Source organism: Rhagoletis zephyria, unplaced genomic scaffold (assembly GCF_001687245.7).
Source record: "Rhagoletis zephyria isolate East Lansing unplaced genomic scaffold, Rhagoletis_zephyria_1.1 Rzeph_scaffold_06713, whole genome shotgun sequence".
In the NCBI taxonomy this organism is placed as follows: domain Eukaryota; kingdom Metazoa; phylum Arthropoda; class Insecta; order Diptera; family Tephritidae; genus Rhagoletis; species Rhagoletis zephyria.
The window spans coordinates 11,840-24,110 of NW_016163796.1; the positions used below are offsets into that span (position 1 = coordinate 11,840).

Below are 12,271 nucleotides of genomic sequence, written 5' to 3' on the forward strand. Positions count from 1 at the left end.
AATATGAACTTGGCTCCCTGTGCGACACGAGTTAACCGTCTCCAATCGAGACCAAAATTTATTTGTGAAATCTGGGAGCGTGGTATTACCGATACTGAAAAAATTGTTCATTTGATTTTTGAAGGACCACCCTAATGTGCATATACATATGTTCACATGTATAGCACATAAATATTTATTTGCTATTGTGACTACAAAGAACATACACATCTACATACGTACGTACGTACTTTGTTACTGGCAAAATGAAAATGAATATTTATTGCTTTTTAATTGCACTAATGTGATTCCAAGAAATGTTGATATGCAGTTTGGATAAATAGGAATCAATAAATTTTTTTTGCATCAAAATACTCAATTAAAAAAAAACAAACGCTGTATCTGAACTGGTCTTTGTACTAACCTGAGAGTCCTTCAAGCCCAGTCGTTCGGCCAATTTCTTGCGATCCGGCTTGCTAATATACTTCTGCTGCTGAAATCGCTTCTCCAAGCCCTTGCGCTGCGAGTCTATGCAACAATGCAAATAAATCGAAATGACCACATTGATTAAAGCACAAATCCACAAAATATTCGAATGTAAATTACAAGAAAATGTAAAATAATTAATATTTTGCTCAGCTCTAAGGCCACCCCCCTAATACTTACCGGAGAAGACGGCACGCCGCATCATGCCTCGTCGAGGTTTGCCACGCGTTGAATGCGCCCAGGGGAAGCCTTGACCAGGTGGCAGGGGAAACACTTGCGCTCCAACTGCAAAGATAGCAAAGTAAGAGAGGTAAAGGTATGAGTTTTCACATTGAAAGCGGAGACGGAAACGGAAGTTGCGCGTTTACTTGTTCAAACAATGCAACAATAGTCGAGCGCAGTGGGAGCCTATGAAAAGCGGAGTGGAGTGGAGTTGATTACTGTTGCATTTAATTGTTGCATGCCACACGCAAACACACTCCGCATGCAGCAACGTGTGGCGATGTGTTGACAAGTGCAACAACACCAGTTGCAGACATTAGTCAAATTCTATTACTGCCATGCCACAAATTGCGGCATGCGGCAAATGCCCACAATTGTCCTATCCATGCACCACTCATAGTTGGACTACATCTACATATGTACGTATGCAATAATAACAACAACAATACCCACCACTCATATAGGGATTTCGACAGTGCGCCAACAGCGAATGCAGATGCGGATGTTGCAGGCTGTGCGGCAGGAAGGGTGTTGGGCGGCTGGGCAGGGGCTTTGCTATCACTTGGTGGCCTATCGGTTGGCCGGGCAGCGGCGAGTGGTGAGGCGGCATGTGGGACTGCAGCTGATGTGCTGCCGAATGTTGCTGCTGTTGTTGTTGCAGGTGTGTTGGCAGCTGTTGCTGTTGCTGTTGTTTTTCCTGAGCCGATGGCAAATTTAGTCTTCGATTATTATTATCCTCGATGGCACTGTCATTGTGACCACCACCGACACCTTCATATGGCCGGCCATCGATTGTCGTGCTGATGTTGTTGCTATTGCTGTTGCTGCCACTACCACTACCACTACCACTGCCACTGCCGCCGGTGCCGGTGGAGTGATTGTCGCTATCACTGATTGTGCTGCCAGGTGAGGACGACGACGCTGCGGTTTGCGGCTGACAACTATTGCCATTGACGGCGCCGATGATGGGGTTCAACTGATGTGTCGGCAGGTGTGGATGGTGTGGCGGGAGGTGAGAATGTGGATGTGGATGTGGTAGGGCATGTGTGTGCTGGTGGTGTGTCAGAAAAGCGGGATGTGGAAAGTGGGCATGGTGAATAAAGTTCTGTTGTAGGTAAGGCCAGATATGTTGTGGCTGAATGAATTCTGCAAGTAAGAAAAAAAAAAACATTTTTGAAAGCAATAAATTTTAAGAAACTAACTCGATTTTCGAAAATAAGTATGCAAGTGGCTATTGCGAGAATTTTATTTATCGATATTGATATGAACTGTGCAGCTCTAACTATGCAGCGAACAATAAGAAATCAATTGTCAAGTCGTGGCTTAGGTAGTACGGCCTCCAGCTCTCGCAGGAGAAAACTGAGTATGTGTTTATCTCTAGCTTATCTCTAGCAGCAGGAAACCCGAAGTAAATACTCCGTAGTCAGAACCGGGCCGGTTAAAAAATACCTCCGAGCCATTACAATCTACCCGGAAATAACTATGCAAACAGGAAAGCATTTGGTACAAAGGGTTCATTATACATATGTTGTATGTATACTCGAGGTGTAAACTCAAAGTTGAGTTCATGTGCGCTTCGTGTAGGCAAAGCGTTCAAAACGATTTCCTATGGTATAAAGTGCGGGAGACTGTTGTCCAAAGGTATCAAGAGAGGCAACTTGGTTAATGTTCGCTAGACACCGGTTCATTTGGTATTTGAATTTTTTGTTTAGTAGAACACATGGAGAAGTAGACTTCCACTTGACGCCGTTCCCAGGTGGCCTTGGTAGCTTAAAAGTTTACCTACACGGGTTCAAAACCGAATGGGACCTCGTTTGAGGCACTTGTGGCAGAGACATCACAGAAGATGGGTACTTCGTGCAGGAGTTTCTCTCTATAATATCATAGCCTGCGATGCTATTGGCCCTATAATATAGGGGACATAATGAAGAAAATGATAGAGCGAATAAACGTCCCACCAAGCTGTTCTTAGTGGCAGTACCGAAATTCGGCAACAAAATGGCATGTATCCTGTTTGCAAAGGGACCACTTGAGTGTAGTGCGCTATCACAATCAACTTGAAAAAAAACCCCTTAAAGGGCTAGAAGTGATACTTCAGAATAATCGGGTTCTTGGATGATATTTCCTGAAAGAAATACCATTATATATCTAGTCACCTTTGATTGTGTAAAATTTTCTTTATGAATTAGGGTGGTACACAGGGAAACCTACGTTTTGGAATTTCCTTGCTGCCATCTTCCAGAATTGTGGAAAATTTAAAACAATTAGACCAGTTTTTTTATTTTGAAAGCCTTTTTCCGTAGAATTGCTGTAGAATCGTTAAAAATAAAAAATCGAATAAGAATATTTTAATTCAGAAATCTTTAAATACAATGCATATCGACGACGGAGTGGAAGATTAATCTATCTCGGCAGCCACTTCAAGAACGCCCTATTTCAGAATTTTATTGAAAAGCACCCTATCTCAGAATTTGGTCGAAGAACGCCCTATCTCAGAATTCGGTTCAAAAGCGCCCTATCTCACTTGGAAGTGTATTGAAAATGTGCTGAGATAGGGCGTTTCTCAATTGAATTCTGAGATAGAACGTTCTTTAACCAAATTTTGAAATTTGGCGTTCTTGAATAGTTTTCTGAGATAGGACGTTTTTGAACTGGCTGTCGGGAGAGGTCGATCTTCCACTCAGGCGTCAATATTTAACTATATTATATCTCTTATTACAAGCCATTATCGAGTTTCACCTGTGTGCAATCAAATCTTTCAATCAAGTTTTAACCAAATTCCCGATGACAATGCAAAACGTATTAATCCGTTAAGTGGCGCAGGTGTCGAGATATTTGAAAACCCCATATTAGTCCGATTTGGTTCATATTTAAAATATACATTACTTAAATAAAAGATATAATTCCAAAAAAAAAAAAAAAAAAATTTTGTCGTTAGAGTCGTTTTCTTTTCTTATTCACCACTAATAAAAGCTTGTCTTAAATTTTTTGATAGTTAACGAAAATTTGTTATTGTATGTGTTCATAACCACATCGGGCAGGTTTTAGAAAACTAGTAATAAGAAAAACTTTGGAATTAAATTTGCATCATAACTCTTGAATAACTCAGTGAGAGAGGAAACCAATATGTTTGTATGCATTTATATAAAAAAATATTTATTGGAGTGGGTAGGCATAGAATGCATCTAGGAACTTGGTGATAGTAGTAGCGCCTAATACTATCTTTTGAAAGGAAATATTCTTGTTCGATCAAAAAATATTTCTTTTCAAAGATTTTATAGCAATTCTACGAAAAAATGCATTTTCCCCATATGAAATACATGGACTCCCACAAAGTACCGGCGGCAGGGCTAAATGTTAACCGATTGCCAAATAATAAAATACGGGTCCCCTTATATTCGACAGTTCTGTGGTTAGCTAGACATTTTTTTCGAACCACCCTAATATACAATATACATATAGATACATAAGGGTGGTCCTCGAATGTAGAAAGCAAATCTTTACCCAATGAAGACATCTTAACCGACTCCAATCGTGACCATAACTTATATGTATGTGATATCCTCGACTTTAGTGGTATGGAATGGTAATGCTAGTTTAAATCTCTCATTTCGCGAAAGGACCTTGCCACCGTAATTAATTAATGCAAGTCCGACTTCGCAGCCATTTAACTTAAACTAAAAACTCATTAGCGTACAAATGTCGCGAATTCAGTTTCGTACAAAGTCACACTGTTGGCATATTCATACTTGCATATGTATCTACATACATATTTACATTCATTTAGGTATGTATTTCACTTGTCTGCATGCAAATTCATAAATCCTCGCGAAAATGTGCAAATAGTGGTTGGTGCACACAAAAGATTAAACGTGGCGTAAAATTAGCCGCCAACTAAAATGTAAAATTTCCCATCAGCTAAAATGTATATGTATGTATGTGTGTTTGTATGTACATAACGTGTCCACCCGCACACTTATGCATTCTCAAAACATTCAAAATGCTGACGCTGCACTAAAGAGGCGTTAATACGTTAATTGTTTCTGTCTAATCGAATTAAAATCACAAGCAATCCTTCCTCACTTCCCCAAAAACGCTCCCACACACAAGCACAGGCGGCATCAAGAATTCGAATCAGTGCTTAACTGTGTGGTATGGCTATAGCCAGCAGCAGAGGTTCGAATGTAAAAGTCAAACTCCTATACGCATAGGATACATATGTATGTATGTATGTATGTATTTATCTACGTGTGGTTTTGCACGCACACTACCACACATCGCCACTTTTCACACTGTTGGCGCGCTTTTCATGTTTTTCATACATCCTAAAAACATACCTACATAAATATGTACATATGTATGTTCGCGCACAAAAGTATGGCATATCTGCATTTGTTTGTTTGTTATTTGAAGCACCTTCTGTTGCCGTCGCTTTGTTTTCGACTGTTTAATTAGAGAAAGCTCCAAAGCCTTGGAAAAGTTTTCACACAATGCCACATAATGGCGTCACTTGAGGTGATGATGTTTGAGAGTGTGCGTGCATGCGTGCGTGCGTATGTGGCATTGCTGCCGGAAGGCCTTTAGCCAGCAAATTTAACTTCAAAGCGACGAAATGTTAATGCCTTGACGTGTGAATCGCATACGTTACACACACACCCACACACTCACATATACATATATGTACATATATATAAGTGTAATATTCAAAATTATGCGCAAGTGCTCATATGGTCTTGAACGCTTTACATCCTGTCAAGTGTTATTGTTGGTTTTATAATTATTACGGTTTTGTGCTTTGACACTTCGAAATTGTAGGACTGATAGTCTCTCACGTCTTATCGTTGGCTAAGAGTTGTGCGAATTTGAAATGAAGTTATAATTGTTATAGATGTATGTATGTACTCAGGTGCAATTAATAAATCTATGAATTTAAGAGGCAACATAAACAGTGCGTCTGACTCGCCATTGAGTCATTCAGAGTCAAACATATAACAAAAGTGGGCGGAGATAGTGGCCTGGTGAGCTTGAGAAGCTCAGTTGATTGCCTATTATCTATGACTAGCAAATCGACCATGAAAATTTACATTTCGAAGCTTTCGCCATGCTTCAGCTAAACCGACTTAAAGGGTACACAGAAAAATACAAATATGTACTTAAATACAAAAAAAAAATATACAAAAACATGAAAAATTTTTTAAAAATTTCAATTCAACTTATTTTCACTATGTTTGAATATTGTTGTGTCAACATACATATCAGAACACGCATTTACGCAAATTCGAAAAAATTTGAAACCAAAACCATTCATTCATCTTGTATACGAATAATTCATAAGCCGTTTTTTATGATATCATGCAGTCTTCTAATACATATCCAGTGGTCCTTGAAACAGACTCTAGAAATACAGGGGTCTAAACTTTACTGGTTTCCTTACCCTCACACCCTCCTCGGAGGTTTGTGAAAAGGTGCAGCAGATTTAGTTCAGGTATCAAATAGAGTTTCCAAAGATTGCCGAGTGCCTAAAAGATGGGTTAAAGAAGAAACTACTACAGCTCTTAAGGGTCTGGTAAATGCTGAGAATAATTGTCATGAGAATAGGAATTAACTCTCAACCTCACCACCTAATTAGTAATGAGAATGGACATCTGCTCTACGATGAGCGTAAATGTCCCTTCTCATGAGAGTGATTTCCTATTCTCATGACAATTATTTTCATCAGCAGTCTTATCTGAAATGTCTATGTGTACAATTTAAAGCACTCTCCACTTCGCTGCCACAGTTCTGTCGCAAAATTGGCAATATTGGCCTTACTAAGTTGATTTCAATATTAAACTCACTTAGGGTTTTTGCAAGCTCCAACTAGTCTTTGCTCATGAAAGTCTGCTCTATAATTTTAACAATTGTAAATATTTATGTTAATCAGATTCCACAAATCTGATATTCTAATAGGCGTGCAGAGCGAGGAATGCTATCTATAGGCGAGAACTAAATAATTATGCTGTGCCCATGTGCCCGTAATTCATTCTGCTGCATTGTAACAAAGCAGCGGAGCCCCATCAGGGCGGAAGGTACAAGTCCTACGTTAGGATTTTTAGCGCGGACTGGCCCAAAAATATCTCACATGCATGTACTAGTATATAGGACTAGTTAGAGAGCGTTTTCGAACAGGCTGCCCAGATAGGTCCATCTTCCACTCAGGTGACGATATATACACTGAGGGAAATAATGCATAGTAAAAATGAATACTTTATATTTGATTATCGTTTAAAAATGTTCGTATTTAAAGATAATATTTTCATACAAAATTTATTACGCACGTATTTGACTGTTCACATCTGAGTATGTATATGTAAGTGTACATACGCACCCCAAGCATGCAGAGCGCCGCTCTGAGAGCGGTGATAACACACACATACATAGTACATACATGTTTATCCATACAAATCGCGTGCTGTGGTGTTGATGGATATTCAACATTTGAAAGCGAATTTATATGCCTGGGTGTAGCTGAGTGCGCAAAGATCCTTGCCACAAGTTGATGATATCCGGAGATGGTTGCGTTCGAATTCCACTGCAGGCAACATGCAAACTAAATTTTTTTTTTTAGTTTTTGTCTTGGTTATGCACTTAACGGATGCTTTTTCAGAACGAACGCGGTCATTTTAGTATGCGCGTAATTGAATTGAATATTTACCAATATACAGTACTTTCGTTGACGTTTATAGTAAGATCAATTACGTTTCTATTTGATTTTAATATATTATATATATTAATATTTCCCTCAGTGTATCTATGCATACATATGGTCGATTCCACAGGAAAGTCCGATTTTTTCTTTCTTTAAAATACTGTACATATTGGTGATTATAGGTATTCACTATACCTGTCAGCTGCTTCTGATGCTAATTCTTATCAAGTCCAAGCATTTTGTGTTCAATATTTTGCTCCTTTTATAGAAAGATTTTTCTCGAACCTGAAAACGGTTTTCAACAACAAGGAAAAGTACAAAAATATAAGCTTTCCTCGATTTATTTTGACTGATGCAGTTCTGAACGATCGAAAATAAATAAGTTTAATAGGTTAGGTTCCAAGTTAGCGAGAATGTTGTTTAGAACTCATATAGAGTCGTAATAAAATGTACCGGAAATTTTAAGTGTAACGTAGTGAGTGAAAAACTAAAAAAGTTGCTTTTCGGATATTTAAGTACCCTTTCCAAAACGATATTATATAACATGTTTTCTTAGTATTGTCGATATCATACTGATGCCATATGCCAAAAAAAATGAAATCATAGCTGTCTTCGTTGCACAATTACCTAATAAATAAATGTAACGTGGCCAGTGTTTTTCTTTTTATATATGTAATTTTTTAATTAACTTCGTAACTATTCTCATTTCATTTTGGCAATAAAAAATAAGACATATTTAAGAAAGTATTTGCATGAACAATTGCGAATTGACCATTATACTGCTAAATTTTGTCAACTATTCTATTGAAATAAAGCGAAACTACCATTTGTAAAATATCCTTTGAAATCTTTATCTCTTAAGATTTTGACTATATACATATACACATTTGCCTAGAAGTCAATGAAATTGTTTGCAACATGTAAAACTGATAAGTTATCTGATTTGATAGAATCTGATACAAGTCTACAACAGACTATGTAGAGTTTATAAATCTATTTATTTTGTTAAAAACTGTTTATGCGAGAACAGCAATAAAGGCATTACATTTTTTTTTGTCTAAGATTAACGAAGTTGTAGAAACCACCGGATCTGTCCTTGGATGGCATTGGAAAAAAACAATGATTCAGAAAGGATTAAAAAGAAAACACACAAAATGGTACTTTCGATGAACTTTTGCATATTTTAAGTTATTAATCATAAGTGGTTTTGGCAGTAAAGTTAAATAAATATTATTTGCGACAATAAAAGGAAGATTTTCCGGTAAAAAATTTTAGTGTAGGATGATTTTTGACCTAGTTAGAAATTTTAAGGATAATCGAGTTATATTTTTTATTCCTGCAATAGAAGGTCCCAATTTTAGCTCAAACATTTGTTTATAACGTTTTGTGTTATTTAATGAACAATTGATTCATATAACATTTTATTAGTTAATTCCTAAGGTATCGGTTCCAAGAATGAAATCCCATTTTTGCACTCCATAAAATAGGAAGTTACATGAGATTAATAAAATAACTTTGGCACGTGCCCCTCGCTTTTTATGGTGAGAATTTTGGCAAATTCACAGAAAAACGTCACAAAAAAAAACAACTATAAAAAATTATTAGCAAAATGTGAATGCAATACATTCAATACCAATTAATCTCAACTCGCCCAGCCCACTGATTTGTTGTTAGTCGTTGTACCCGGCACGAAAACGCAACGAAACAAAAGCATTCGACATTATCTCCATATAATGACAACAATAAAAAAATAATGCCCGCATAAAGGAAACAATAATTTTGGCATTTGAAATGCTGCAGGATAAAAAGATACAATGACTGATAGATAATTCGTTACGCCTCCTTTTGTTGAAGCCTTAAAAAACAGCAAACCGACGAGCAGCTCAAAGCGAAAGGAAGCGAATATCCCTAAGCGATGGCCACAAAACTCCGAATTAACCCTCAAACTCAGCGGAAGGCAATACTGGGAAGTGGTTAGTTAGGAGAGCAGTAGAACTGGTTATCCGAATGAATTTGCTTTGGTTACTTTGCTTGTGTTTTCATTGGAGGATTTATGAGCGCCGCAAAAACATACCGCACGCAATAATTTAAACATGATTAGGAGTGCGAGTGTTATTACAGCTTCCAGCCCAGAGGGCTTATGGCCCTAAAATGAAAACAACAGCAGCAACAGCAGCAGCACTAGGCTGCTAACGTACTCGGCGCATAGTTTGAATAAAATTGAAACAGTTAATCCGGCTACCAAATCTAAAGCGGAAAACTATTAAATGCAACCAAAACAAAAGGTGAATCGTTTTCCTATCTAACTGCATACATATATTTAAGTATAGATTGTAATGAACTGTTAGGCTTTCGAAGCGCCAATCTTTTGAATTGCGCTGTGAAGGGTGAAAAAGTGATGTCACGGCACTCAAATCCATCCGACTGCTCATTATTTGGAATTTCACTTAGTTAGTCGTAGTAAAAAGGATTTGTTTATATTTGGTATTATGCGCAGGCAAATTAGTTTCAATGATTTTTTATTATACTCGTACTCGTAATTGGCCGGAATTTAATTGGAACGTAAAAATGTAGAACTTTTCTAGAAAAGATTAGGGCTGGCGCACGTGCTGAGTTGTGCTTATTTAGAAGACCTAGAATACCTTTGCACTATTTTTAAAGAAAAGGGGCTGTTTTGTAAGCTAACTGGCTGCGTTTCTATTTTTTTTTTTACAAAAGTCCCAAATTCTTTATATTCAGCTTCAGCAATCTATTACCATGTTTACACCGACACACAAAGCGTTTTGATCCAGTTCGCTGTGATTCAAAGCGGATGTGTAAACCAAATTTCAATGAGCTCAGAAATTTCAAATGAGGGATTCACAACGGTGTCGTATTGTTGTATGTTGTAAACTTTAAAAGCTTAAATAAATGTTTGGCAAACCTGAAACCACAACCAACTACTTTTTAACACTGCGAAAATTCATAATATGACTTTGACGACATAAAACAATGCGACACTTACGATACCGTTGTGAATACCCCAAAAGTGTATTCAGTCGAATTTGTTCTCAAATCGGAATTTTATTTTTCACATCGGTTAGAAAAAAGGTATAAACACATCACTCATTTAACGCGAATTGAAAATACTTAGGCCGGTTTCCTTTATAGAACCCGTTTTAAATTTGAATTATTGTTCTCTTCCATTTCGGTCAATCGCGTAAATTAATTTTTAAAGAAATAACGAAAGAAAACAAACAAATTTGTTTGATTTTGAATACGGTTTCAGCAAGTTCACTGTAAAGACACAGGTTTCTTGCTAACGCGGTTCTTGCGTAGGTATAAACAAGGCATATGTTTCCAGTTTCTGAAAAGCCGGGTCTGGTTTTTGGTAGCTACACCAACCGAGGACTCGATTACATCCCATGCTTAGTTCAAAAATTCAATTGTGGCATGTTATGTAATAAGTCGTCGTCATCCTGTCGCTGATAAGGTGAATTCCTACAAGGTTGTGTTACCGGATTAGCTGATTTTAAGGCCGATTGTTAAAATTATGGGTTTTTTTGTGTTCTGATTATCATTATATTTGTGCTGCGCTCTCACCTTGTATTCTCTGCAAATTTTGAATCAAATTTCTTTGAACGATTAAAAGAACTTTTATTCAGACTGAGCATTTGGAAACAAATGTACGTACTGCTATTTGCTATCATTTGTTAGGTTCCAGTAGAATTGCCTCCTAACGCAACAATATTGAAATAATAGGGAAATTCACTAAGTCTTGCAGAACACTGAGGCTTCATTGCTCTATTGTTGCATCTTGGGATTCCTGATAACAATAAACTTTTAAAACATTGCAATCGAATACGATGACTGCGAAAAGTGTTCTAGAGCGTATGAATGCGTTAAACATTTTAAGGTCAACTGGAAAAATTCTCTTGCCCTGGGTTCCAGGTAAGAATGTTAATCCCGGGGTCCCGTGATCCCGGACTCTTTAAGGTCTCGAAAATCCCGGGATTCTTGGCAAGTAATCCCGGGATTCTTGGGATTTGTAATTTGCACTGATGGCTATAATAGAAACTCCTTTTCTTGACCAGTATTGGATATATTTATTTTTTTATTTTAATAATTAATGTGTAGCTCATTATACATATAACACCGCGAGACAGTAAATTTTAAACCCAAATATCAATATATTCGCGAAATCATGGGCCAAATATAGTAAAATTGCGTTTTTAGTTTTTCACTCTGACGTCAGTGATTCAAAAATGATTTAAACAATTCAGAGAAATTGGCTTAGAGAAGAAGTATGGGTATAAAATTAATGAGAAAATTCTGTAGAATTTAAACAGATTCAGGTTTCTGGTGCAGAAGGGCTGGTAAATATTGAAAATGTCATTTTAAAATTTTATCCTTAAAATTTCGCAATATTTTTTTTTTTTTAATTATATGTTAAGCAAGTGCACTCGCTTATGGAGTTCTGCCTGCCCTACCCATCACTGTTCTAGACACACACCGCAGTATCTTTGTCTTTCATTACTCTTCCTTGTGTCATATTTTATTCCTTACCATTTCTCACTCGTACTCCTTCGCGTGTATCGCCCAAAATCGCTGAAACACTAAATTTTAATACGGGCTTTGTGTTGTTATCCTTCAGGATAGTTGTCTCTTTCTCCTCCACCTTGGGTAGTCTCAGCGCCTCCGTGTCGTGCAGCTCCATTTCATCATCACGTTCCGGATCGACCTCTGCATCCTCCATGTCATCGTCGATGCCAATTTCAGGCTCTTCTTCATCGTCCTCCACACTGTCAACACTCTCACTGCCACCATTCACAACACTCAAATGACAACACTTATCACATTTAAAATTGTTTTCACGGCGCATCATTTCATCACCGCTATAATTCTTTGTATTCATTA

At 37.4% G+C, this 12,271-nt stretch overlaps 1 protein-coding gene across 1 annotated transcript; it reads right to left on the minus strand.

Annotated features, from left to right (window-relative positions):
- Positions 1-403: 403 nt before the first annotated feature.
- LOC108373458 (myb-like protein AA) lies at positions 404-12,269 on the minus strand (the record flags this gene model as incomplete). The annotated part of the gene is made up of 4 exons (XM_017629352.1): positions 11,921-12,269; positions 1,141-1,833; positions 646-750; positions 404-507 (listed from the first exon to the last, which is right to left on the minus strand). Coding segments are annotated over exons 1-4 (1,251 nt in total), but the record flags the coding sequence as incomplete, so codon positions are not given.
- Positions 12,270-12,271: the final 2 nt, after the last annotated feature.